Source organism: Pimephales promelas, chromosome 6, assembly GCF_988280905.1.
Source record: "Pimephales promelas chromosome 6, fPimPro1.hap1.1, whole genome shotgun sequence".
Classification (NCBI taxonomy): Eukaryota; Metazoa; Chordata; class Actinopteri; order Cypriniformes; family Leuciscidae; genus Pimephales; species Pimephales promelas.
Window position 1 is genome coordinate 1,678,801 of NC_142774.1, and position 27,806 is coordinate 1,706,606.

General features: G+C 37.3%; 3 protein-coding genes across 3 annotated transcripts; 2 read left to right on the top strand and 1 right to left on the bottom strand.

Moving 5' to 3' along the window:
* The first annotated feature begins 665 nt into the window (after positions 1-665).
* On the top strand, positions 666-12,135 carry LOC148978443 (B-cell receptor CD22-like). Its single transcript, XM_089132708.1, has 13 exons — positions 666-727; positions 886-940; positions 3,768-4,115; positions 4,214-4,462; positions 6,676-6,927; positions 7,020-7,274; positions 7,367-7,621; positions 7,708-7,944; positions 8,028-8,127; positions 11,478-11,523; positions 11,619-11,696; positions 11,768-11,827; positions 11,956-12,135. The coding sequence occupies exons 2-13, from the start codon at positions 898-900 to the stop codon at positions 11,983-11,985; spliced, it is 1,953 nt and encodes a 650-aa protein (XP_088988834.1). The 5' UTR covers positions 666-727; positions 886-897; the 3' UTR covers positions 11,986-12,135.
* A 2,659-nt stretch (positions 12,136-14,794) lies between these two features.
* On the bottom strand, positions 14,795-21,028 carry tspan34a (tetraspanin 34a). The gene is made up of 8 exons (XM_039647877.2): positions 20,921-21,028; positions 19,052-19,129; positions 18,576-18,791; positions 17,378-17,452; positions 16,249-16,356; positions 16,019-16,147; positions 15,516-15,608; positions 14,795-15,107 (listed from the first exon to the last, which is right to left on the bottom strand). Exons 2-8 carry the CDS (start codon positions 19,106-19,108, stop codon positions 15,057-15,059), a joined length of 729 nt encoding a protein of 242 aa, XP_039503811.2. The 5' UTR covers positions 19,109-19,129; positions 20,921-21,028; the 3' UTR covers positions 14,795-15,056.
* Positions 21,029-22,511: 1,483 nt separating this feature from the next.
* Positions 22,512-26,913, top strand: LOC120459763 (B-cell receptor CD22). The gene is made up of 12 exons (XM_089132723.1): positions 22,512-22,606; positions 23,756-23,820; positions 23,984-24,325; positions 24,424-24,672; positions 24,759-25,013; positions 25,102-25,356; positions 25,447-25,689; positions 25,766-25,850; positions 25,935-25,956; positions 26,044-26,121; positions 26,225-26,302; positions 26,494-26,913. Exons 2-12 carry the CDS (start codon positions 23,766-23,768, stop codon positions 26,512-26,514), a joined length of 1,683 nt encoding a protein of 560 aa, XP_088988849.1. The 5' UTR covers positions 22,512-22,606; positions 23,756-23,765; the 3' UTR covers positions 26,515-26,913.
* The last annotated feature ends 893 nt before the right edge of the window (positions 26,914-27,806 follow it).

A 27,806-nucleotide genomic window follows, 5' to 3' on the forward strand; every position in this document is an offset into this window, starting at 1 on the left:
CACATTAGTGCTATTAATGCATGCAAATTTTGTTATTTTGTCTATTGACTTTGTGATAATGCAGTGTTAGCAGTGTTATGCAATCTGATAATTTGAAGATCTTTAAAAACACACAAACAACCACAATCCACCACTTTCTGTCTTTTTTTTTTTTTTTTTTGCCAAAAGAGCAAAAAAGAGCTTCTCTTACGGCTGTCAAAAATAACTCTCTGTGGTCGAAGTGACAACATCCAGTCTTACTCAATACATGTTTCAAAATGATTCCGAAAATGTTTCCAGGAAGAAACCGTGGTCAGAATAAAAAGCCAAAGGTTTTATTTTAAAAAGTTTGATCTAAATATCTCTTCATATTTAACATCTCTTCAGTTTTAATATGTGAAAAAGCAAGCAAAACTGTAAATACATTCATATCTGACAATATGCCAATTAATCTGAGATTCACTGATCAATTAAAGTGGTGGACCAAAAAATATGACAAAAGTAATTAAACCCAAAATGCCTTAACACTAGGAAATGAGAGTTCCTATTATTAAAAAAATAAGGGATTTAATTACTTTTTAGATTACAATAAATGCCATTGGATCATGATGAAATGTTTTGAGAAGTTTCTCACTCAAGGGCAGGACCCAAGAAAGAGGAAGGAACATTTTGTTTTAAAATGGGGATTTTAAAACAGCGTTGATCACGTGAAAACAGTTGTACCCGAGATCAGACTCCCCAGAACACGGTAAGAGATACAATGGTTAATATCTGAAAACAGTATAGTCAGATTAATACTTTTGTGGAAACCTCTAGCCTATTCAATAGGAGATATTCTAAATCTAATATATGGAAATATTTTGGAAGATAAATACTTTTTCTAATGATGTGTGTGTTATATTGTAGAAATCCATCAGAATGGCTCCTTGTCTTCCTCTGGTGATTCTGCTCATGGTTCACAGTGAGTCATTTGAGAATTAATATAATTAATATTACATAGTCACTTAATAAATAAACCTGTTTTTTCTGGGATCTGACAATCATTGGATTCCCTGGTGAACCCCCTTTACTTTTTTACAATAAGGCTAGACACTACAGGTGAATAGGGTAAAATTTTTAAATATTAGATATCACCATGAAACTTCATCAGTTGAATACTTAAACAAGTATGTAAAAAAAATGTATTATACGTTGTTGAAATTTGTATGTTTAATTATGCAAATTAGGCATTATCTCATTAAATATGCACAATTTTGCATATATTTTAGTAGTAATAGATAGATCTGAACATATGATAAAGCCAGGTGCAAATTACTTTTTTTCATTTTGTTTACACACAAGATGAAAAAAAAAGTTCAGAGGAATTTTCAGGATATATGCTTTCATTACCTAGGAAATCAAAATATACTGTCCATAGCCTATTTTCGCCATATTTTTAAGTTAAAATGTCACATAAATCAGGCCAGGAATGATTTATTAACAAATCCCTCTGAAAATATTTTCAGAATACTGCTAAGTGTATAACTGGAAAGTTTGGTGTACATAGGCTAAGATATTTGTACTGGAGAATTTAAAGATTTAAATAGTGAATTTAATACATTTCTATTAGAAAAAAAATGCTAATAATACTGTATATGATATTTCAAGCTCATGAAAACTGATTATTTAATAACACGGCAGGCATAAAAGACCTGCAACTGCAGTAAATCAATGAATTAACATTGGCAGAGTAACAATGTGTCTGAGCGAATCACGTCAGCAGAAACTGGCAGTAGCCAATGAGATTTCGTCATTAGCTTTAAATCACCCTTTGGACATTCATGATTGGTTACTGATAGAAAGGAAATGGCCATATTTGGGTTACATAGCGTTGTGCAGGAGATTCAAAACTTTACAACGAGACCGGTCATGACAGACTTCAGTAAACAGACGGAGCGTGGCGTGACTTCTTGGTAAATTCGGGATAAATTTACTGCCGCAAGTGAACAAAATGTAATAAAATAAACATTTTGATGTATATTTTCAACGTTTTCTTTATAGCAGCTTGAAAGAGCACTTATTGAAGGAGTAAACTAGCCCAAAAACTGATCACTGCATGAAAATTTTTACGTTTTTGCCTGCTGTGTCTCGCCTTAATCAGATATAGAACATTTCACAAGATGTAAACAACACTGGTCCAGAAGCACTTCCTGTTTCAGTTTTTTAACACTACATAAAAGCTGGGATAAAATACAACCAACAGAACATTTAAAACTGAATCAAAAAGTTAAACAAACATCTTTAAGATGTTTTCTTTACATGTGAAATAAAGAAAACAGTTACAAACTGAAACAGGAAGTGCTTCTGGACCAGTGTTGTTTACATCTTGTGAAATGGTCTATACAATGTCATTTACCACGGTCTATCTGAATAGTTAATTCTTATTGGCTGAAAGGTTTGCAATAAAACCGTTTAATTGTAGTTCCATGTCAGTTTAATCACTGTTCTATATTAATGCGCTGCTTTCATTGAACTCTAAACTTCATTGATATAGAGTGATTCTGCACAGACGTCTCTCTCTCTCACGTCTCTGCAGTGTGACCAAAATCCTGGCTCTTCCATGCTTTATAAAGTCCATAAAAGTGCATCAATCCATGATAAAACTGCTCCACGCAGCTCTGCAGGGTTTATACAGGCCTTCTGAAGCAAAGCCATGTGTTTGTGTAAGGAAAATATTCATATTTAACACGTAAAATAGAAAAAATTACAGCTTCTGGCCAGTGGCCACACAGTCTACAGAACTACCACGGCAGAGCAACAGCCCCTCTCCCCAAACACGTTATCCCCCTCTCTCCAACATCTCCACTTCTGTGCTTTTCAGAGAAAATGGAAAAACTGGTGTATGCTGGAACCAAACTATCTGCTGCAAGCCCCCAGATACCAAACTAATAACAGCAGGCCCCGCAACCACCAAAGCCTGCGGGCCCAGCTCCCCCTCCTCCTGTGAGAGCTCTTTGGCCTCTCTGCCATAGTGCCATGGCCCACACCCTCCTCAATCTGCTTGAGGTGAACCAAAAACAACTGATACCAGGTCTCAGTGATATGTGTCGGGTGCCCGCTATGAAAACAGTAACTTTCTTAAATGTTTACAGAACAAGCGGGAACCCAGAGTGCCTGAATCTTTCTCTATTGCTGTTCAGTTACATGATAGAAAATCTAAGGCCTTCAAAAGCCGCACAGCAAACCCATCTAATCTGGTGCCTATTACACACCAAAGATTGCTGTGGGGACAAAAAGTAAGACTGTTAAGTTATATATTGGCTCACTTAAAAATAAATCACTTCTAGCCAACAACTTAATTACCAGATACAACCTGGACTTTATTGGCGCTTTTCCATTACCAGTACCAGTTCGACTCGGCTCGGCTCACCTTGGCTCGGCTCAGCTCGCTTTTCGTTCCGTTTTCCATTGCAGGCAGTACCGCCACAAATAGTCGTCATAGCGACGCCTTTCGTTCCTCGTTGCCCTATCAATCTCCTGCTGGATCCTCTCTTCGGCCACCAAACAATAATTATAACAACAAAACCTAGAATCAGTGAGACATACAAAACAAAAAAAACTACATACCAATTGAATTCAGGATTGTATTTTTAGACAGAAATATAAACCAGGTTAACTGGAAATTTTGGGTGAACTATCCCTTGCTAAATTAAAATTAAAATGACTGTACAAGTTTATGACAGCAGAAAGGTTTGGGACAACATTAGAAAATTATGAGAGGTGAACTATCAATTTAATGTGTGTTTCAGGAGTTTATGGACAGAATGATGATTGGGGTGTGAGTTACAGTCATTTAGACATCTGTGCACTGAAGGACTCAACAGTGAAAATGACATGCTATTTTACATACTCTGGATATTATATTACCAATGTGTATTGGACTAAAGATTCTGTAATAAAGGGTAAAGAGATTCCAGATCTGTCTAATGACCCTGAATACAGTCAGAGGCTTCAGTATCTGGGAGATAAACAGCAGGACTGCACTGTCATCATGAGTCATGTGACACTGAAGGATGAAGACACGTACTACTGCAGATTCATCACTGATCAATACAAATGGACTGGTTATCCACCAGGAGTGACTCTTACTGTCACAGGTGACTTTGATGAGGTTTATCTCTTCTTCTGTGCATTATGTTGAATAATAATCAGTGTGTGACAGCAGCACTAGATATAATGTGTGTGTTGTGTTCAGATCTTCAGGTGGAGTCTCCTGAGAGAGTGACAGAGGGAGATTCAGTCAGTCTGACATGTAAAAGCAGCTGCGCTCTGACTGACAGAGCAACATTCATCTGGTACAGAAACTCACTGAAGATATTAACTGAGAGTCAATTCAGGAACACACTCATCCTCAATCCAGTCAGAAGAGAGGATTCAGGCAGATATAGCTGTGCTGTAGACGGACACACACACGTCTCTCCTGATGTTCACCTCAATGTCATGTGTGAGTATCTTATTATTAGTATTTTATTTAGTAAATAAGAAAAAAAGGCCACATTCTGAGGCCATTTTCCATTAAAACAGTAATATACAGCAGAAAACAATGCATTATTGGCAATATTTATCATTTTCGAGAGAATAGCCTAAATCAGTGTTTCCCAATCCTGCTCCTGAAGGACCCCCCAACACTGCATGTTTTCTTTATCTCCCTAATCAAACAAACCTGATTCAACTCATCAGCTCATTATCACAAGGGGATATACAGACGTGGAAAATTCCAGGGCTGCATTCAGCCCCGACAAAACGTCGCACAACGTTTTTTTAAACAGAAATGGTGATGTGTTGAACACACTGTTCTGATGACGCAAGAGTTGCAACTATGGCAGCAGAGAAGGTCATTCTTTGGCCATGTTTACACGGAAACGATTCTGAAGAGAAAACGCAAAAGTGGCGTTGCTTCATTACTTTTTATTCTGCGTTTAGACGAGTGTTTTGTGCGGGAAATTTGCGTGCAGATGGAGACGCAAAAGTCTGTGAAATTCAATGTAGTATGCACTTCAGGCGGCTAGGAGTGAATACTACAACAACACCAAGTCCACGCGCCTGCATACAAGCTTCACTGTCAAACAGACTTTTGAGTTTTAACCGTTTACACGGGAACGGCGGCGGTGGAGCGTTTTTAAGATTTCCACTCTGGAGGGTGGTTTCACTTTTTTGCGTTTTTGAGCCTCAAAAACGCCGTCGCCGTGTAAACGAAAGGCACATCCGATAAAATATTTTTACGTTTTCAACAGGGCCTTTGTGTTCTTTGTTAAGAATCTGGAGCCTGATGAAGTCGGTATAGATATGTGTTTACTACAAAATGTGCCCGATGTTACAGTTACTGCACTTGCTGCCCGGAACACAAGAGAACATCTCAAATCGAGTGAAGCGATTTGTGAAAACTGAAATGGAAGCACATATTTTCCAAATTCAGATTAAAACACTTCTATTTAGCCTCATACTGACTTTATTTGTTGAACACTGTTTTAATAATACACAGCAAAAACTCCAGTGTTAAATAAACCAAATTAAAATGAGTGTTAAATTAACAGTCAAGAGTGTTAAAGTTAGACCATGTCCACACGGACACAGGTATTTTTATAACCGTGACTTTTTTTACGCGGTTCGGCCGTTTGCCCACATGGAAAACGCAGTATTTTTGAAAACCCTTGCCAGGGTGAGGATTTTCAGAAACAACCGTTACAGTGTTGTCATGTAGACAGTAAAACCGGGGATTTTGCCTTGCGACGTCAGAGTATGCACACGTGCCGCACCGTTAATAGTTATAACTGCCAGATAAACAAAGAGAAAAGATCACCAGGAAGTTAATCACAAATCATTTGACTGAATCAATGAGCTTGTTAATAATGCTGAGCATACACAGGTCGAACAGTTTTCGAGTCAAGAAATGGTTGTTGCGGTTCTTGAATCACCAGCATGGAACCAAGAACTGTTTTTTTTTCGTACATGTTCGCATGCATGCGTGAAAGCACCGTCTCTAAACAGAACTTTCTTTCGGCCAACTGATGATGTGCTCATACATGAGCACATGGCACGAGTAAACCGAGGACTTAAAATGGTTCATTTAGTTTATTTAATAACAAATAAAATGATGAAGACCATTTATAGACTTTATATCTTTAAGACATGTAAAACATCCATGTTTGCACATCGCCTGTAGGCTACTGGGTTCGTTTGCAAAGTGTAAAAGTAAGAAACTTATACAAGATAATGATGACGATGAGTACTATTATTTAACTTAAGTTATGATAAAAAAGCATTTATTTTAAATCTGCCGGGATGATAGAATTGAAGTCATTACATGAGGACGTAAAAGAACTGGTGAACCGTTTTTTTGAACGAAACGAACTGTCCGAAATAACCGGACTTCCCATCTCTACTAATTAGTGAAACAGGACTTTTTGTCTTTGACCCCTGGATTACCCATCTCTGCTCATGACAGATAATGAGGGCTTTAAAACTAGACGATATATAGCTCCATCAAACCCTGCTGTGAGATTTATAAAGAAATGACTTACCGACTCTGGTCTGGAAGAATTTGATTGCATGAAGTCTGTGAGTCTGTGTGAGTGAATTCAAATCAAAGTTTTTCTTGACACTTTGAGGCATTTAATGATGAACTAAAGATACAAATATCAAATATTTCACCTGTAGATCCTCCAGTGAATCCTGTGATCTCCATCAGTCCATCTGGTGTAATAGTGGAGGGAGATTCAGTGACTCTGAACTGCATCAGTGACTCAAACCCTCCTGCAGAAATCCACTGGATTAAAGGAAGAAAGATTGTAGGATCTGGAAGAATCTTCAGCATCTCAAAGATCAGATCTGATGACAGTGGAGAATACAAGTGCAAGTCCATCAATGAACATGGAGAGAAATACTCCGCTGTGACTTTAAACGTCATGTGTGAGTTAATGATGGTTCAGTTACAGTAACCATTAAATGAATGGATTTACAATCACAAAATATTAATATACCCTTTCTTTTGTCTATTTAAGATCCTCCCAGGAACATCTCAGTGTCCATCATCAGTCCATCTGGTGTAATAGTGGAGGGAGATTCAGTGACTCTGAACTGCATCAGTGACTCAAACCCTCCTGCAGAAATCCACTGGATTAAAGGAAGAAAGATTGTAGGATCTGGAAGAATCTTCAGCATCTATAAGATCAGATCTGATGACAGTGGAGAATACAAGTGCAAGTCCATCAATGAACTTGGAGAGAAATACTCCGCTGTGACTTTAAACGTCATGTGTGAGTTAATGATGTTTCAGTTACAGTAACCATTAAATGAATGGATTTACAATCACAAAACATTAATATACCCTTTCTTTTGTCTATTTAAGATCCTCCCAGGAGCGTCTCAGTGTCCATCAGTCCATCTGGTGTAATAGTGGAGGGAGATTCAGTGACTCTGAACTGCATCAGTGACTCAAACCCTCCTGCAGAAATCCGCTGGTTTAAAAGAGGAACGTTTGTAGGATCTGGAAGAATCTTCAGCATCTCAAAGATCAGATCTGATGACAGTGGAGAATACAAGTGCAAGTCCTTCAATAAATATGGAGAGATATACTCTGATGCTGTGACTCTGAATGTCATGTGTGAGTTAATGATTGTTCAGTTACTGTGACATTAAATCCTCTGAACATTTTTGTGATGTGAATTTTTTGGTGTGTTTTCTACTTAGACCCGCCAAAGAACGTCTTAGTGTCTGTCTCTGGTGAAATAGTGGAGGGAGATTCAGTGACTCTGAAGTGCATCAGTGACTCAAACCCTCCTGCTGTGAACTTCAGCTGGTTTAAGGAGAATGAAAGCTCAGCTGTTGGATCTGGACAGAGTTTCAGTGCACTACAGAGTGGACGCTTCTACTGTCAGGCTCACGATCAACATGGATCTCAGAGATCAGACGCTGTAACTGTCACAGGTGAAGCTTTTATTAACACACTCCTGTATCTTCACATCATTCATCAGTTTGGAGAGTTAATCATGATGATCTTCCTCTTTCAGTTCATCATGTTGCTGGTAGGAATGTAATGGTGATCACAGCGGCTTCTGGAGGAGTATTCATCATCATCATAATCATCATCTTCATCACAATATTTATAATGTAAATACAATATTAGAGAATATAAATTGCATCTACTTTCAAAATAATGCAAAAGGATATTTGATAATTATTCATATGTGAAACAATTACATTTTCAGTCGTTCAACGTTATGTCAACGTAACTGGGATCACTTCAGGGATCCCTATGATTTTCGATTGTATACAGAACAAGCCAATGCACACTGGAGTGCGAGATTTGCATGTCACCCCCCACCCTACAGCACGGGTATACATACAGAAGCGGATGCACGCACCTTTGGCTTTCACTTCGGAGCATAGCTTCCTGTACTCTCTAAGTGTGTTGCAGACTTCAAGAGCTTCTACTTTGTGGAAATTATTTTGTTTGGTGTTGGTGTGACGGCACAATCAGTGGTGTCCGGAAGCTATAAAGAGAAAGCTCAACAAATGCTGTTTTCACAGCACTAAAATTCTGTTTCGGTTTGGCGTTCCCCCGTTTTGAGTGTGGACAGCAGGCTGTACTATCCCTACTTTTGCACTGGAGCTATCACTGGGTGCCTAAGCACTTAAACTAAAATTGTTACTGTTTGAGCAATGCAGAAAACTTCACATTCAGTTGGTCAAGTGATGTCCGCCATGGTAGTCCAGGAATGCCACCAGTGGCTCAACCTGGCAGACATGAGGGAGACTGATAAATATTCGTTCCTGGACTCCCTCATCTTCCAGTTTGGGCTGCACTCAACAGCTTTTCCCAAAAGTTCTTGTCTACCCAGAAGCAAACGGAGGTCAACCGGCACATTCTGTCCCGGCGGACCGCTTCTGCCAGACCGTTCCTATGCTTTGCGTTCAGGGGACGGGCATAACAGTACAAGGTCTTACCCTTCGGGCAGGCCCCGTGTCTTGAAGGTCGCTCCCATTATAGAGTGTGGTGTTCGCATCCTCAACTGTCTCGACAACTGGCTCATTCTGCTGTAATCAAGAGATCAGTTATGCGAAAACACAGGGATATTGCCTCATTGAAACTTTTTCAGTGGATGTGACGTCGCTTGGATTGCTTCATATGAGGCACTGCCTTCACGACCAGGTCCCAAGATTGGCGTGGCAGCATGGCTCATGCCGGGTTTCCATCAACCCACACTGTCGCCAAGTGGTCAGACCTTTCCTTTCTACCACCAGGTGTCCCCCTAGAACAATTGTCTAGGTATGCTGCAGTCTTCATGGATGCCCCTGCCACCAACTAGGGGGCCACACACTACGGTCACAATTAGAAGGGAGAGGTTATTATGTGAGTATAGGTAAGTCTGAGTGGACATCCATGACATGCGGAGTTCCTCAAGGCTCAATTCTTGCGCCACTCCTGTTCAACCATGCTTCCAATGAGCTAAATAATGAGAAAGAACCAAATTGCTTACCACAGCTGTGCAGACGACACACAGCTCTACTTAGCCCTATCGCCTAACAACTACAGCCCCATTGACTCCCTGTGCCAATACATTGATGGAATAACAGTTGGATGTGCCAAAACTTTCTTCATTTAAACAAACACAAAACTGAAGTCATTGCATTTGGAAACAAAGATGAAGTTCTCAAGTTGAATGCATACCTTCACTCTGGGGGTCTAGCAACTAAAAGTACCCGAAGTACCCGCTCAAGTGTTGGCTTCCTTCATTTTTCTCTCCATGGAGAGGATACGTGCGCTTGTTGCTCCAGAGAGTTCTTCCACCCTTGGCAATCAGAAGGGTCGGAGCGTCCGATGCCAGGCCTAACACTCGTATGCATTGGTGGAACCTGTGCTAGGCTGGGTCCTATATGTTGTGATCCCTGCGACGATCCCATTTGTGTATTCTTCCACGGAACAGCTCCCTGTGGTGAGCCCCTGTCTTTCCCTTGGTAGAGTCTACCCTTCCGTCACTGTCCGGTGTTGTGCCCTTATGTTGTACATTGTTTGGATCATTCCAATCATTCCATAAGATAGACTGATCGGCAAGTCCATATGTGTAACTTCCACGTGTTACCTCCCAACCCCTTCCTCTCCCCTGAAAGGGACGCACTTTCCCAAAGTTATCCAAAGAGTCTTACTTGTTGGGTAATGAGGAAAATCAGTATAAACTCTCTCTATGCAGGTCTTCCGACTAGAGACTTGTGTAGGGTGCTGGAGGTGGTAGCAATACGGTTTCCATAGAGATCCCAATTACATTGGCACGTCGATGTAGCGTCGAACATGAACTACGGAAAGGGAATTTCTTGGTTACGTAAGGTAACGTGGATTTCCTGCAGGGTTTCAGGCTGCAAGACTTCCAGATTACCGAAGAAATGTGGGACCCAGAGAATCAAAGAGACAGATCAACAGTTACAATCTTCTTTTATCCCTTCCGTGACCATGTGACTAAAACCCAAGTGTGAGACATTCAAACTGACCAATCAGATAATTACAACTTCTCCCATTGTGGGCAGCGTGGCTCAGTGATACCATTGTCCTGTGACAGTTTGAGCCCTATCAGCACCCCTGTGCCTTTAGGAACTCAAAATGGTCATTGATAGAATGATGATATATAGAGGGGGTGGAAAACAGTAAAAGCAAATGTGTTTGTTCATTTCAAATATCTTAGATTATTTTCAATCCCACACCAGGAGGGAATGAGAGAAGTTATGTCCCGACGCCATGGTTCCTGTACCATCGCTGAAGAGCCCGTCACTATCTCGGCTCCTAAGCGAAAAACAAAAGTGCGTGCATCCGCTTCTGTGTTTATACCCGTGCTGTGGGGTGGGGCACAAGATGCAAATCTAGCACGCCAATAAGCATTGGCTCGTTCTGTATATACTCGAAGATGACAGGGCTCCCAGCTAACAAAGTTAGGTTCTGAGAACGTTTTTCTAACGTTCCATTTTGGTTGTAGGAACGTTAATTTAAAATGTTCTAAAAACGTGGAAATGTCCAGTTTGCAGAACGTTGCTGGAACGTTAGCATAATGTTGTCCTAAGGTTAGCATAATGTTGCTGGAACGTTATGAGAACGTTTATCAAACACAAATAACCTGATAAAGACGTTCCGATAACGTTGTTCTAAGAACGTTTTTTATCAACGTAATGAGAACGTTCGTCAAATACAAATAACGTGATAAAGACGTTCCAAGAACGTTGTTCTAAGAACGTTTTCTCTCAACGTTACAAGAACGTTAATAATGTTATATGAACGTTCCGAAAACATTATTTTAATAACGTTTTGTCCTAACATTTACACAACTTTTAAAGAACGTTAGTGAATGTTCTGGGAACGTTCCCTGTTAGCTGGGCTCCCAGAAGTGATCCGAATTATGTTGGCATGTTGACATAACGTTTCCCGTTCGGAGGGTTACCATACATAAATGAGACGTTTCTTTCTTTTTTAACAGACAGAGGAAAATGATGAACAGAAGATCTGCAATACATGAGTATGAGGTGAGATGATCACATAAACACAGAATAAAATCAATAAAAGAAGGAAATTAGCCTTTTCATTCATGCAGAGATTGTGTGTGTGTGTGTGTGTGTAGAATTATGATCCCAGTGCAAGCTCATATGCAGCTCTTGACCTCAAGACCAGATCTCCTGACCAGTACAACACGCTCACAGTAAGTGACATTTCCAAAAAGAGTTGCATTAAAAATTCAGGTAATAAATAATCAATGTGTTTTTCACATAGACTGTTCATCCCAGACCTGCTGTTCACCAGTCAGACTCTCACGAATATGAAAATGTGTCAGTAAGTGTGAGATCCTCAGGTCTTCTCAATATAATCAGTAAATAAAGTGTCCTCAATAGATAATGAACATCACTTAAATTTTCATCACTTTTAATTACCTAAATTATCTTGTCTCATTTTTGTTGTAGCCACAACGCAATAACGCCACGGTAAAATGAATGAACTTTTGTGGGCATCGCTGGACACGCCCACATCACAACTACCAATAAAAATGAGCAACTTTATCTGTGAACGCCACTGTAGAGTTTCTGTTCTGTAGTGAAGAAATGTTTATAGGTTTTGTAAAATAAAGTAACGGATTATGTTCATGTGTGACCTCAGTGTGTGATGAATGAACTGCATTGTAATCAATAAACATGTTTTCCACTATGAGAAATTGGTGAAAGGACCTTGCACAAATTATAGTGTGCCTGAATCATGTAAGTCCCCATTAATTCAAAATTGACCATACTTACTTTGTTTGCCTAAATTGATTGTTTTGTTGTGAACTTCATCCATGCAAGCCATGTTTGGCTTCGTAATCTTTAATCAAAATTTGAACATTCCCCTCTGCACTAAAGGACCTTCCCTGATGATGTAGGTTTGACGGGTTTGGTGTCTGCTTAACATCCATAACCAAGCCGCTCCAACTGACTAGACACCTGCCTGTGTGTTTGCGAACATTGACAGCGTGTGAAAGGAGAGATGGCGAGGAGGTGCATTTTTGGTTGTGGCACTCATGGGTTATTGAGTTACACGCAGGGATCATAATGGTTAAGGTTGATTTATTAAAGGACTTGCGTGAGTATCATGGCTGATAATACATATCAGTTTATTAAAGGGTTTTATCTCAATTCCTAACACATTAAATTATAGAAAGATACACAAGCCATTCAACATTCTGTTTTGAATGAGTGCTTTAGAGTGTGTATCAAACTGGCTAATGTTGTTTTGAAATTCTACTGCTTTGACGCTAGAGGGCGACGAGCAAACTCCTGATCTGAAAATGTTGTGAGTTTGTACACTTCATGTGTTTAAAAAAAAATGAAAACACCCCATATACAGATGTTTTATAGATACTGTAAGATTTAAACAATAATTACAATTACACAAATAAAACATACATATTGGATAGCCAGTTAAGATTAATTTAAAATTAAAACACATATAAAACAATAATATTAATAATGAAAGATTTGACTTGTATATTAAGTTCTATAGTCTGCAAAATATCTACGGAGGCGTATTGTATTCACTTGAAGAAAAAAAATCTACTCTGTTTTGCTGAATTAACGAGTTAATTTTTCATGAGAAAAAAAATTGCTCTGTTTTTCTGAATTAACGAGTTAATTTTTCATGAGAAAATTTTTTTTTGCTCTGTTTTTCTGAATTAACGAGTTCATTTTTCATGAGAAAATTTTTTTTGCTCTGTTTTTCTGAATTAATGAGTTCATTTTTAATGGATTTTTTTTTTTGCTCTGTTTTTCTGAATTAATGAGTTAATTCAGAAAAACAGCAAAAATAAATTTTCTCATGAAAAATTAACTCATTAATTCAGAAAAATAGAGCAAAAACTTTTTTTCTCATGAAAAATTAACTCATTAATTCAGAAAAACAGAGCAAAAACTTTTTTTTCTCATGAAAAATTAACTCATTAATTCAGAAAAACAGGGGAAAAAAATTTTTCTCATGAAAAATTAACTCGTTAATTCAGAAAAACAGAGCAAAAAAATTTTTTCTCATGAAAAATTAACTCGTTAATTCAGAAAAACAGAGTAGATTTTTTTTTATTGAAGTGAATGCAATACGCCTCAGTAAATATTTAATGTATTGAAGGATTTTACAATATTATTAATAAATTGCGTTGTATTAGTCAGCTTGTTCCTAGGTCTTATTTTTGCATGTACACGCATTTGACCAGCAGATGTCCTCAGAGAAACACTGACGGCCAATGCATTGACGTCAAACCAAGAACAGCGTCCAAAGGCGCCATTTTGAAATTCATCGAGGATCATTACAGTCATGGCGAAAAGAAAACAACGAATGTGTTGAAATGGCCTGTGGAGGTGAGGGTAACACTTTAGAATTGATTAATGAGCTAGTAATTAATAGCTCACAGACGAAAGTGTTACTAGATACTTCTGTGGGAATTACTTATTTTTTGGATTCGTATTATAAAGTGAAGATCACTGGAACTAACTAGTAATGACTCAAGTGTTACTACATGATCTAGTCATGATTTGTGCAAATGTTTGAGATTTTTTGGTGAACTTTAGTTACTTTTAAATAGAAAATGTATTTAGTAACACTTGAGTCATTACTAGTTAGTTCCAATGATCTTCACTTTATAATACGGATCCAAATAATTAGTAATTCCCACAGAAGTATCTAGTAACACTTTCATCTGTGAGCTATTACTTACTAATTCTTTAATAAGAGTTTCTTTTAGTTAATAGTAGTTACTAGATTGTTAATAAACTTTTTCAGTAGTTCTCTGGGAAGTATTAAAAAATAGTAGTTATTGATTACTTAATAGTGAACTACCACTTTCGTCTGTGCGCTATTACTTACTAGCTCGTTAATCAGAGTTTCTTGTTAGTTAATAATAGTTACTAGATTGTTAATATTGTGTTACTCATTAGTTCTTGTGTAGTTTTTCATTAACGAAGGAACCGTATTCTAGAGTGTTACCGAGGTGAGTCTGGATTTTCTGAAGGTTTTATATTAAATAATTGAAATAGATGAGAGGGACTCCTAGTGGATGTGACTCATTTATTGGATAAATTTGCATTGACTTTGAATGATTTGCACCAGTGTTTAGCTGCTTTATATACTTCATTAACAAAGTAAACATCTAATGTGAGGAACAATTGTCACATGTCAAAGTGTTTGTTTCTTTTTAACAAAAAATAATATACTGAGATGATTATGTTTCGTGTACAGTTCATGTTTTATAGAAAAACTTAAATAAGGGAGCAAGAAAGTTGATACAGAGCTTTAAAAACATTATTTTATTGACACAAATATTGATCTTTAATGAGCTGTAGTATTCAACATGACATCAGCTAGATATTAACGTCAGAGTAGCTGAGCACAGCAGAAAAATATGAATTCCTTGAGGTAAAAATGATTTAAGTGCAAATGTCATTCATACTGCAGCAGATAGTCAAGTATTTACATAACTTCAGTTAACATATCGAATCGTAAAATGTCACAGTATACACAGAAGTGTCTGTAGTCAGTCCTGGTCTCATTTTCCCACACTCTTATAGAGGATCATGGAGACGACCATCGCTGCAATCTGTGAAGAAACAAATGATTGTAAAAAATAGTTTTGTACAGTAAAATGTGAGTTGCTTACATGGCTTTTGTTTTTAACGATGTTTTACTCTGTTGGTATTGTAAAAAATACCCGTTCTAATGTTTTTATTTTAGTTGTGATGACTTTTGTAGCAAATTTTAGTTATACAGATGTTTACATAAACCTTAATATCTTGTCCGAAGATGGTCTGAGGTACAAAAACGGGTTAATTTGATGAAATATGAACTTGAGCATGACCATCGCTGTTAATGCACACACAATTATCTGACTAATGCTTTCCCAAGCATTCAGACCATCAATTGCATCACATACTGAGATTGATCATAATGATGTTTGACGTTTGTCTTTCAGTGCAAACTGCATATTAGTCTACATTGAAGTAAATACCTCTAAAGCTGAGATTCCCAGAGCCACTCCAGCCAACAGAACTGCATTATCCTTGAAGAACTGCTCTAATGCCATTAAACAGCCCCTGACACGCTACAAAAAACACACACATCAATACAATACCTACATAGACAATCATTTTTTCAATAGTTGAGTCAGATACTGTGTCAATGGTTTTCTCTTTTTAAAATCGTAGTTGTTTTTTTGCACATCATGTGCATCTTTAAGGCCATGCAACCTTTATCATTTTACCGCACCACAGTTGTGTTTCACTTCGCTGTCCTTCATGCGCAATTACACGGTTGGTTGCATTTTGTTACAGGCATTTAGTGTTTAAAAACCCATTGAGCCAAAACAATGCGTCTTTCATGCAAAACGTATATCGCTGTCTTCCTCATTAACTGGCTGAGTGAGTGACAAATGAATATGTATTCATGCATTACATTAATGTCAAACATTTCTGCTTTGATAGTAAGTTTAGCTCAAAGCGTTCTGTTACGTACGTCTATATCTGCTATATTTTCAGTACAGATTCCACTGTTTGCGCAACACGTTTCAGGATATGTTGATGTTGAAGATACGAACGAAGAGTCCGTGAAGTCGGTGTAGTTGTTATATCCACAGCATTTCAGCTAGAAAACACACACATGCGCACGTTTGCGTTATTTGGGATTGTAATGTCAGAAAACATTAGCTAGAATCATCACTAAACGCATGATGGCTGGTGTCGTACCTCAGTCATAGTGCTGTTCCAGATTGAAGTGAAACCGTCATCCGTTCCATATTTGATCTCAATGCTTTTAACAACTTCCTGTCCAATTTCATCCAGAAATTTCTCAACCTGGAATGCAGTTAAAATCACATTCAGCCTCTGATTTCACAGTCACGTTCCATAATACTTATAAACACAGATTAATTTAAGTCATACATGCTTATGTAATCATAAGGAGACCATATAATGAGAATTTATTTTTGTACAGACTTAATAAGCCATTGTGGTTTTTAATGTGCAGTATTTTGTATTGATACATTGAGCTTGGTAATGAAAAAATGTATTTATTCAAATTCATTTAAAGCTCACATCTTTTAAGGCTTAACTTATATTTTAAGCCCCTTCTGAAGCTTTTTGAGTTTTGCATTTGTGTGTTATTATTTCTGATGGCTCCCACGGTTATGAAATATTTTGAAATGCAGACATTTCTATAATGACTTTTCTATAAATGTGTCTAGATATGTTAGAACTTGTACTTTGTGGGTGCAATCTCAAATAAAATTGATTTTTCAAAAATCCTTCTCCAATAAAAATAATATTGAACAACCATCCAATTGGAAATGCATTGGTCAGAAGGTGTGTGAACCCTGCAGTGGTAACAAAATAAATTAAAAAAAATATATATAAATGATAACTTAAGTAAAAAGATCATGTTTTACAAGAACATTATATTAAAGTCTTTCAAAATATCCTGTTACTTGCTGTTTCTTTATCTTTATTTAGGTAACACTTTACAATAAGGTTCATTAGTTAGGTAACATGAACTAAGAATGAACAACACTGATTCAGAATGTATTAATCTTAGATAATATTAATTTCAACAACCAATACATTATTAAAATCAAAGGTTAATGCACTGTGAACATGAACAGACAATGAACGGCTGGATTTTTATTCACTAATATTAACAAAGATTAACAACTGTATTACTCTTTGTTAGTTCATGTTAGTTAATAGATTAACTAATGAACCTTATAGTAAAGTGTCACCATTATTTGTGAAATTTCTAGCAATTTTTAAGTGAAAATTGTATCCTTCACCAGACTTTGTCAGTGTGTATGTGATTTTGTTGTGTTGAATCAGCTCTCACCAAAGGCTCGAAGACGATGAGCACGATCCCTGCCGCCACCTCAATGAGGAAGATGATGAGCACGATGATGAAGAACTAGGGAGACAGTCGAGAAATTTACTTTAACATCAATTTCGGGAGTGGAACCATTCAGGGGTGCATATCCCAAATAGAGCCCGACCGATAAAGGATTTTGAAGGCTGATACCGATACAAATATTTTTTGGTTTCAAAATCCGGTATGCCGATATATCGGCCGATATTTTTTTTTTTTTTTTTCATAAAGGCGCAACAAAACATTAACAGATTTCCCTAAGATTAGTCATTTGTAGTTATTTATGAGTTTTAACCAAAATAATATGATAATGTATTTTAAAAAGAAACTTTCTAAAAGTTTCTTTTATTGTCACAACAGAACAGACTGATGATAGTGGCATTAGCTAGCTTTATGGTTAGCTAGTCTATGATGAACCATAATTTAGCAATGGATTACGTCATACTGCAAATTGTAAAACATGCATTTTCAATATAACTGGCCAAGGAAACTTCCGCCAGCCACAAATTTTGTCAAATTTTTTCATGCAGAACTGATGGGTATGTTCTTTTAATTGTTATTCAATTTCAATATTCAATATTATGTTGCCAACAGGGACGGTGTAGAGTGCCCTCTGGTGGACAAACTATATAACACTCATGACATAGTTCAAGCGTGTTTCGTCCGTTTTTATTTTATTTTTGAAAAATTAATTTATCGGCCATTATAACTGCAGATACCGATAGTTTGGAAAATGCCTAATATCGGCCGATATATCGGTCTGGCTCTAATCCCAAACGATGAACGCAAGTTCTGTCATTAGTATTTCAACGAGTCTGTGTTTTTTCTCGAAACCATCGTTCCAACGAACATTCACAAAAAGCATCACAAATCACATCTGTAATTTCTAGCATAAAATATAGTATTGATTCGATCTCGAACGATTCATTAAAATAAATTATTACTCCACCACGTGTGTGACATCATTAGCAAACATAAATTGGCTTTATTTCTTTCAGACTTCTACAGAAGCTCCTAGTGAGTATTAAAAGAAGTTTAAAAGTTGAGGTTTTATTTTGAAGTCACGATTATGATGATCAGTGTGATCTAATATTTCAATGCCAACATTGCTGTGATTGTGTACGGGAAACACACAAGCTGTAGCTGAACACATCCGAACACTCACCGAGAGCAACATGCATTTGCTTTCCTTCATGGCTCCACAACATCCCAGAAAACCCATGAGCGTCAGGAACGCCCCCACTCCGATCAGCAGGTATCCGATGTTTGCCAGCTGCGCCAGTTCGGGCGGAGCGTCGTCAATGTGGTCGAGAAACCCCAGAAGTGAGACTCGGTCCACCGCCACCCAGATGCCCACCGCCAAGATGGCCGCTCCCGCCAGCTGCAATGAGGAAGAGGAGGACGTGTCGTTTACAGCCTCAATAAAGGTGTGTGTGTGTGGAAAAATGGGTGAAAGTGCTTTATCCTTGTCCTAGTTTGATTAGAGTTATGGTAAATCACTTTTAGATAGTCATCCAGTGACGTCAGAGATTAGTAATTAAGATACAATAGTGATAGGGAAGTCCTTTAAAATAGATGTGTTAGTCAAAGGAAGTCTTAAAAGATTGTTAGATGATGAAAATTTGGGAAAGTTTTACTCACAAAGATGATGCCATTGAAGACAAACATCATGATTTTGAGAAAACCCTTACAGCACATTTTGGCAGATTTCCGTTACTCCTAAAAATAAAGAGGAAATAAAGATTATTACATCACATATCAAATACTGTATCATAATGATGCTGTGAGAAACAATGAGTTATTTGTGTTGGCTGGTTTTATAAAGAGCATTGTGTTACAGTCACACACACTTTTATTCAGCAAGACAACATGACTTGCGTAAACATACATACACTTTCGAGTCAGGTGGCGTGTTATCTCTACGCATTTTGAGCTATCCGCTTGTATGCGTGTATGTCTACGCCATTAACGTCCGCGTCATTCCGCGTGTCTGTACACGACGTCAAATCTCCAGTCATAAATGCCATTAACCCCAGTGACGGTTAGGTTTAGGGATCGGGTCGAGGTAAGTCATATATTTATATAACGTTAAGTCAACGGCGTTCATAAACACGCTGAAAGGCGATTATGCGTCTTGATAGCACGCCAAAAATGGAAATACGAATTGCCGTGGCATACACAAGCAGTTTCATGAGATCAGCCTGAGCAAGAAAACATTAAATTGATCAAGAGTGACTGTAAAGACATTTATGTTACAAAATTTTTCTATTTCAAATATATCATTGAACTGTCTATTCATAAAATAGCCCTGAAAAACAAAAATGCATCACGTTTCCACAGCAGAACTGCCAAAGTTACAGTAAATGCATTTATAAAGTTACAAAAGATTACATTTAAAATAAAAACTGTTATCAAAATTGATAATTATAATGAAGGTTTTTTTGAGCATCATACTAGGGTGATTTCTGACGGATCATGTGACACTGAAGACTGGAGTAATGATGCTGAAAGTACAGCGTTATCCAACCCGATCTCACGGGAATTCGCGCGGATTTTACGAGGTGGCTAATTCGTCGACCTCACTCGTACAAATTAGTACGATTTTGCTAAATCGTACATATTTTATGAATTGGCCAATTCGTATGAATTCGTACGAATGACCTACCCCTGACCCCGCCCCTAAACCTAACCATTACGTGGGTTTAGACAAATCGTATGAATTCGAACGAGTGAGGTCGTACGAATTAGCTACTTTTTAATCACTCATACGAATTCGTACGAATTGGTCATGAGATAGGGTAGCGTTATCGCAGGAATAAGTTACAGTTTAACTTCTAGACAGATAGAAAAAACTATTTTAGATGGTAATATTTTACAATATTACTGTATTTTTGATCAAATAAATAGCCCTTGGTGAGAGTTCTTACAAATATCTCACCAACTCCAAACTTGTATATTGTGCTTCAGTGTTCATATCAGTAGCAGTGTGTGTTATCAGCAGCTTCTCTCAAATGATGTCAGAGCTGTAAAGAAGTGAACCATTAAAACACTAAGTATCCATAAAACGAGGCTAGGCATCTGAACAGAGATAATAGAAACCTGTGTCAGAAGAGACACAAACACCAGGAGGAAATTCGACTGTATTTGGTTTTGGGGAAATGTCTGACTAATGCAATGATTCTGAAGAAGACTGTGTGTGTAGGTTCCTCTAAATGTGGTGAAGATTGCAGTGGAAGGTGGTTCTTTGGCACAACTTTGATGGTATTCTATAGCGGTTTCTGAGTCATTGTGTGCGTGTGTATGAGAGAGAGAGAGAAGCATTCAGAGCTTCAGATCAATTAAACTATCACATTTTCTATAAGTTTGGTTGCACAAACACAAATGTTTTCCTCTTCTTGCAAATCTACAATGAAATGATATAAATATTTCGAGTTTTAATCTTGAAACCTCGTCTCATCCAGTAAATGAAGGCAGATTTTCATATGAAAGGGATGAAAGAACAGATCTTACCTGTCCACAGGTGGATGATGCTCTCAGGTGTGTGAGACGAGTGTGAAGATTAGTGCGCGTCTCCAGGGTTGTGTATCCGCGGGGGGCGGGCTTAAACACAAACACGCCTCATGATTCTCCTGAAAGACTTCCTTATGGATGAAGCTTTTATGGCATGAGCTGGAAGTCAGCTGATGATACAGTCATGGAAAAGTTACTTTTATATTGCGTGTTGAGTAGACCTTTGTGTGGTGTGAAGTGCAAGGAAAGGTAGGCCACGGGCAGCAAACACAAAAACTTGTCTTATCAGCTCATCTGTGTACTTTACCAGATCAAATCTACACAGCAAAATCCCCAGTGTTAAATTAACACTTAAAAGTGTGAATTAAATAAACTCTGAGCAAAATGTTAAATGAACATTGAAGCAGGGTTAAAGTTAATGAGATAATTAAGTGAACAATTGAGTGATGATTGAGCATTATTGAAGACACCTGAGAATCTCTGAAGCAGAAAACCAGAATATTTTAAGTCACCATTATGGAGATCAGTGTTTGCTTTAGTTGGGCTCTTGACCCTTAATACATTAGTTTTAGATTTTGTTTGACAGCTGTACATGATTTATAACAGCCAGTTGAACAAATAGAAAAAGTTGTTTGAAGGTGATGGTTGTGTTTTAACATAATCATTTGACCTCAATCACTGAACTCAAATAGAGCCTAATTTCTGAGTTAGGTTTACTTTATTCATTATAGCAGCAGAGACCTTGCACAGCATATTATTTTCAACATTTACAATGTATTCAAAACAATTTCTTAAAAGTTTATCATATTTTTAATTTTTAAGACACAGACATCAATAATTAGCATGTGAGTCTCAACAATGGTGACAATAATAAAGAATGTTGCATTGCATTCTGTGTGACTGGGACACCAATCAAAACTCATTCATTGCTCCCATCATGCATTGCAGCATGAATAAATAATGAGCTTATGTTCAGAGGTGATCTGTTTGTCACCATTGTTGAGATTCATACGTTAATTCTTGATGTCTGTGTGAGCCTACATAAAAGGTTTTTTGGGATTTTTTTTTGGGGGGGGGATTTCATTGAAAAGGCTAAAAATATTATGTTCTAAAACTACCATGCTGTTAAAATCAATAAGGTAAATTTAACTCAGAAGTTATGCTCTTTATGAGTTCAGCGATTCAGGTCAATTAATGATTAAAATACAACCATCACCATCAGATCACCACTTCTATTTGTTTATCTGGCTGTTATAAGTCATGTACAGCAGCCAAACAAAATCTAAAGTTAATGATTTAAGGGTCAAGAGTCCAACTAAAGCAAACACTGATCTCCATAATGGTGACTTAAAAATTATGGTTTTTCTCCTTCAGAGATTCTCAGGTGTCTTCAATAATGCTCAATCATCACTCAATTATTTATTTAATAATCTCATTAACTTTAACACTGCTTCAGTGTTCATTTATCACTCTGCTCAGAGTTGATATAATTCACACTCTCAGTCTTAATGTAAAACTGGGGATTTTGCTGTGTATCTTTCTATCTATCTAAGTTCTTCAAATTGTTCTCTTTTTTTTCTTTTTTGCCACAATCCAAAGGCAGAGGAAGTTAACTCATGGTGGTTTACCATGATGCGTGTTCCAGCTCAATGTCTCATAATTTGTCATATGGTCACTAGGAGAACGGTAAGACAGACATTAATATTTCTTTCTTATTTTTTGTGTTTTGTCCTATTTCTTTATTAGTTTTGATGATTTACCATAGGCAATAGAATAAAAGAACAGTGGATACAAATAGTACTAGTAATATCTGTACAAAAATATGCGAAAGAAGAAAGAAAACTCTAGTTCCAGCTGAGGTCAATGATTTGGTCATATAGTTTTTAAAGCATATCTGGGGCCAGAGGATCAGATATTTTCCTTCTTGTTTCAACTTTTAGTATTTTTGCCCCATTATCCGTTGTTGATAACATACAATCTTTCAAACTATGTCTATTGACTACATTGGGGTAAGCTGAGCCAGGTTTTACTTAAGAAGAAACGAGACTGTATTTTAGAATATCTCCTGTCAGCTGGAATGATGAAAGCATCTATAACACTGTAAAAGCTGTATTAAAAAGCATTGTTAAATTCTTTCTGATTTGATTAGCTTGACTAATAGATTGTCAAAGTTTTGAATATAGAACAATTCATATTTTTGGGATGGATTTCTATAGTCTATGATTAAAGGTCTGTGTCGAAATAAGACAACAAAATCTATGCATAAAAATGTTAAAATCTTTATTTTTACACAAAAATCTAAAATGTCAGTCTTTAAAGAAGCGCCTACAAATTATATTGTATGTAGTTTACAGTTTTTCTCAATCGCTTTTGTGCATTTTCTAAAACTAAACATTCTCTAAACTGTAAATTCAATTGTCACAACTGTTTGCTGTTTTTACTAAAAATGTAGTAACTTACCCAACACATTTCATTCAGACTTCGAAACCTATTTTGTCATTAAGTTGAATTAAGAATGAACTGCATTTAGTTACTGTGCAAATTGTAGACAATTGTTCTTACTCTTTTCCACACATCTGTCAATACGCATGCAATTTTCCAAAATCAGTAATAAATTCAAATGTTATTGTTATTGTATTTCTGAGAATTTGAGAATTGAGCCAAAGGGATTGAGAAAAACTGTAATAAATACAGGTGGGTGTCCAAACTCGTTTAGATGCTGATCCATATGCTGACCTCACAGGGGACTTCTATCCACTGGAGATGGTTCAAATTATAAACAATTACAAAATACCAAAAAAATAATTTTGAAAATCTCTTGTACATTTGTTGTAGGTGTTGTTATATGGTAATGTCAGACAGAATGACTACTCTTCTGATCTTTCTGCTCATGATTCACGGTGAGTCACTCTGCAGACACGCTCAGTACATTCGTTTTGCACTCATTGATGTATTGTGTGTTCCATATTTCAAGCATTTATCAAGGATAAAATACCTATCAAATTATACAACACATTTTTATGATACTGATATACTATGCTTATGATGAATTCTGTGTTTCAGGGGTTTCTAGTGAAGATCGGAGTGTGAGTTACAGTCCTACACACATCTGTGCACTAAAGGACTCAACAGTGATAATGAGATGCACTTATACATACTATACCAAATATAAGATCAAGAAAGCTTTCTGGACAAAAACGCTGGTAAAAGATAATGGAGAGTATCCAGATCTGTCTAATGACCCTGAATACCGTCAGAGGCTTCAGTATCTGGGAGATGAACAGCAGAACTGCACCGTCAGACTGAGTCATGTGACACTGAACGATTCACGCATGTACTATTTCAGATTCGTCACTGATAAAGACAAATGGATTGGTAAATCAGGAGTGAATCTTACTGTCACAGGTGACTTTGATGAGGTTTATCTCTTCTTCTGTGCATTATGTTGAATAATAATCAGTGTGTGACAGCAGCACTAGATATAATGTGTGTGTTGTGTTCAGATCTTCAGGTGGAGTCTCCTGAGAGAGTGACAGAGGGAGATTCAGTCAGTCTGACATGTAAAAGCAGCTGCGCTCTGACTGACAGAGCAACATTCATCTGGTACAGAAACTCACTGAAGATATTAACTGAGAGTAAATTCAGGAACACACTCATCCTCAATCCAGTCAGAAGAGAGGATTCAGGCAGATATAGTTGTGCTGTAGACGGACACACACACGTCTCTCCTGATGTTCACCTCAATGTCATGTGTGAGTACATATTCATTTGTTCTTTTTAAAATAAGGAGATTGTGTTTGAATTACATTGTTTATGGTTTTAATGTTTGTCGTGTTAGACGCACCTAGAAACGTCTCAGTGTCCATCAGTCCATCTGGTGTAATAGTGGAGGGAGATTCAGTGACTCTGAACTGCATCAGTGACTCAAACCCTCCTGCAGGAATCCGTTGGTTTAAAGGAGGAACGATTGTAGGATCTGGAAGAATCTTCAGCATCTCAAAGATCAGATCTGATGACAGTGGAGAATACAAGTGCAGGTCCTTCAATGGACATGGAGAGAAATACTCTGATACTGTGACTTTAAACGTCATGTGTGAGTTTATGGTGGTTCCGTTTCTATAGTAACCAGCAAATTAATGTATTAACATTCACAAATATACCCGTTCTTTTGTCTATTTAAGATCCTCCCAGAAACGTCTCAGTGTCCATCAGTCCATCTGGTGTAATAGTGGAGGGAGATTCAGTGACTCTGAAGTGCATCAGTGACTCAAACCCTCCTGCAGGAATCCGCTGGTTTAAAGGAGGAACGATTGTAGGATCTGGAAGAATCTTCAACATCTCAAAGATCAGATCTGATGACAGTAGAGAATACACGTGCAAGTCCTTCAATAAACATGGAGAGAAATACTCTGATACTAAGACTTTAAACATCATGTGTGAGTTAATAATCATCTGCACATTGTTTAAAATGTCCAAACACATAATTTTGTAATAGTTTTGTGAATTTTAATTTTTGTCTGTTTTAGATCCTCCCAGGAACGTCTCAGTGTTGATAAATGGATCTGGTGTAATAGTGGAGGGAGATTCAGTGACTCTGAAGTGCATCAGTGACTCAAACCCTCCTGCTGTGAACTTCAGCTGGTTTAAGGAGAATGAAAGCTCAGCTGTTGGATCTGGACAGAGTTTCAGTGCACTACAGAGTGGACGCTTCTACTGTCAGGCTCACAATCAACATGGATCTCAGAGATCAGACGCTGTAACTGTCACAGGTAAAGGTAGAGCGGCTCATTTACTTACATTACTCTTTTTAAATGGCGGTAAACTGATCAGTTTATCTTGTCCCAGTGAAATATTGGAGGATATTTCACATTGCAATTGTAGCATCAGTTTGTGGAGTTGTAGCTACTGTCATCATTGTGTTACTAACCTGGTAAGAGTCTGTTTTTCCTTTTTTTGTATTTAGTTATGTAATTTAATATTATTTTGTGTTAATATAATGTGTTTTCTTTTCAAGCTGGAAGAAACTGCACTCCAAGGTCAGTCTGTTTCAATTCAATATTGGCTCAATGCAACTGATCACAACTGAATTTCTCATATTTCTTTCTGTTTTTTTTCCCTCTCAGTCCACCACAAACAATTCTGATGGCATAAGCATGAAGTCTGAAAATAAAGAGATTTCATATGTCTATGAGAATGTGGGGGTACGTTTACTTAATTTTCTTTGAGCCTACGCTAATTTCAAAACTAGATTTGTTTTACCTTTTTCCTGGTTCACATGTTTTCTTCTATCTCTTTTCCATTAAGGCTGTTCATCCTTGCACCAACGCTCCTAAAATGACCTTCCCTCTGTATGAGAATGTAACAATTTATGAGAATTGTACCGTGAGTGTCCAGCTTTTCTCTTTGTCAGTCAATTGAGAAGTCTATTCTCTAGACTAGATATTGGTCTTGTGGTATTAAATATCCAGTTTTCTCTTGACACCACTGCAGACAGTCTTTAAGTGTGCCATAAACATTTCAAAATAGTTGAACTTGGTAAAAAGATTTAATTTTTGTTTTAATTTTTGTCTCAGGCTCACAGGAATATGCCGTAGTGGACGATGGCACACACCAAAACATTAGTCTTCATTTGACTGTGGGTGAAGCCCAAATGTGACAATGGATACAAGTAGAAGTTATCATGAAAATATATTGTTGCTTTATGCATTGTGACTTGTTTGATTATAATTGCTTATAGTTAATACTAATTATTTATTAATTAGCTTGCCTTTAACACACACAAATGCTTCATGTTGCAATTCATGATGTGAGCCACAAATCAAAACGCATCCATAAACATCTTAAGCCTAACTTGATTGTAGAACAATAGCAACAAATGGTCTGACTCTGTTCAATCAAATTATGCTTACAATGCTTTTGGTAAACGCAGACCAGGTCATAGTTTGTCTTAAAGGGATACTCCACTTTTTTTTTGAAAATAGGCTAATTTTACAACTCCCCCAGAGTTAAACAGTCGAGTTTTACCGTTTTCGAATCCATTCAGCCGATTTTCTAATTTTTAGAAGAAAATCAGTAACCAGACAGTTTCTGGTCTCTTTGACTACCATAGTAGGAAAAAAAATATACTATGGAAGTCAATGGGACCAGAAACTGTTTGGTTACTGATATTCTTCTAAATATTAGAAAATCGGCTGAATGGATTCGAAAACGGTAAAACTCGACTGTTTAACTCTGGGGGAGTTGTAAAATGAGCCTATTTCCAAAAAAAAAGTGGAGTATCCCTTTAATGAACACAGGGTTGGAATGGCCAGATAAAAACTGATATTGAAAAGTAAAGGGTCAAAAGCCCAACTAAACCAAACACTGATCACCACAATGGTGACATAAAATGAAACATTCCATAAAACATCGCCATCTAAACTTCTTTAAATCTGCATAAGACCGTGTGTAGATGTATGACACAAATAAAGTCAATCTGGTAATAAGAAGTGCAATAATGTGTAGTGACTCGAAATCAGTGTCTCTTTTTTTCTGTTCTTGTTTCTCTTTCCTTCATTGATTCTTCTTATTAACATCAGGTGTCACCACTAATGGCCAATCATCACTTAAATAATCACTTAATTATCTAACTAACTTCAACACTGCTTCAATGTTAATTTTTAACACCCTGTAGTTGGACCGAGTGTTCAGGCCAATTTATACTTCTGCGTAGGGTGCGCGCAGTAGGTACGGCGTAGCATACGCACAGACACGTAGCATACCGCGTACCCTTCGCCATAGCCTGACGCGCACCTCCTCAAAAATGTAACTACACGTCGCGACGACGCAGACCGCAAGATCTGTGATTGGTCAGCTTGGTAGCATCACATTTCCTCCTACGCATTTC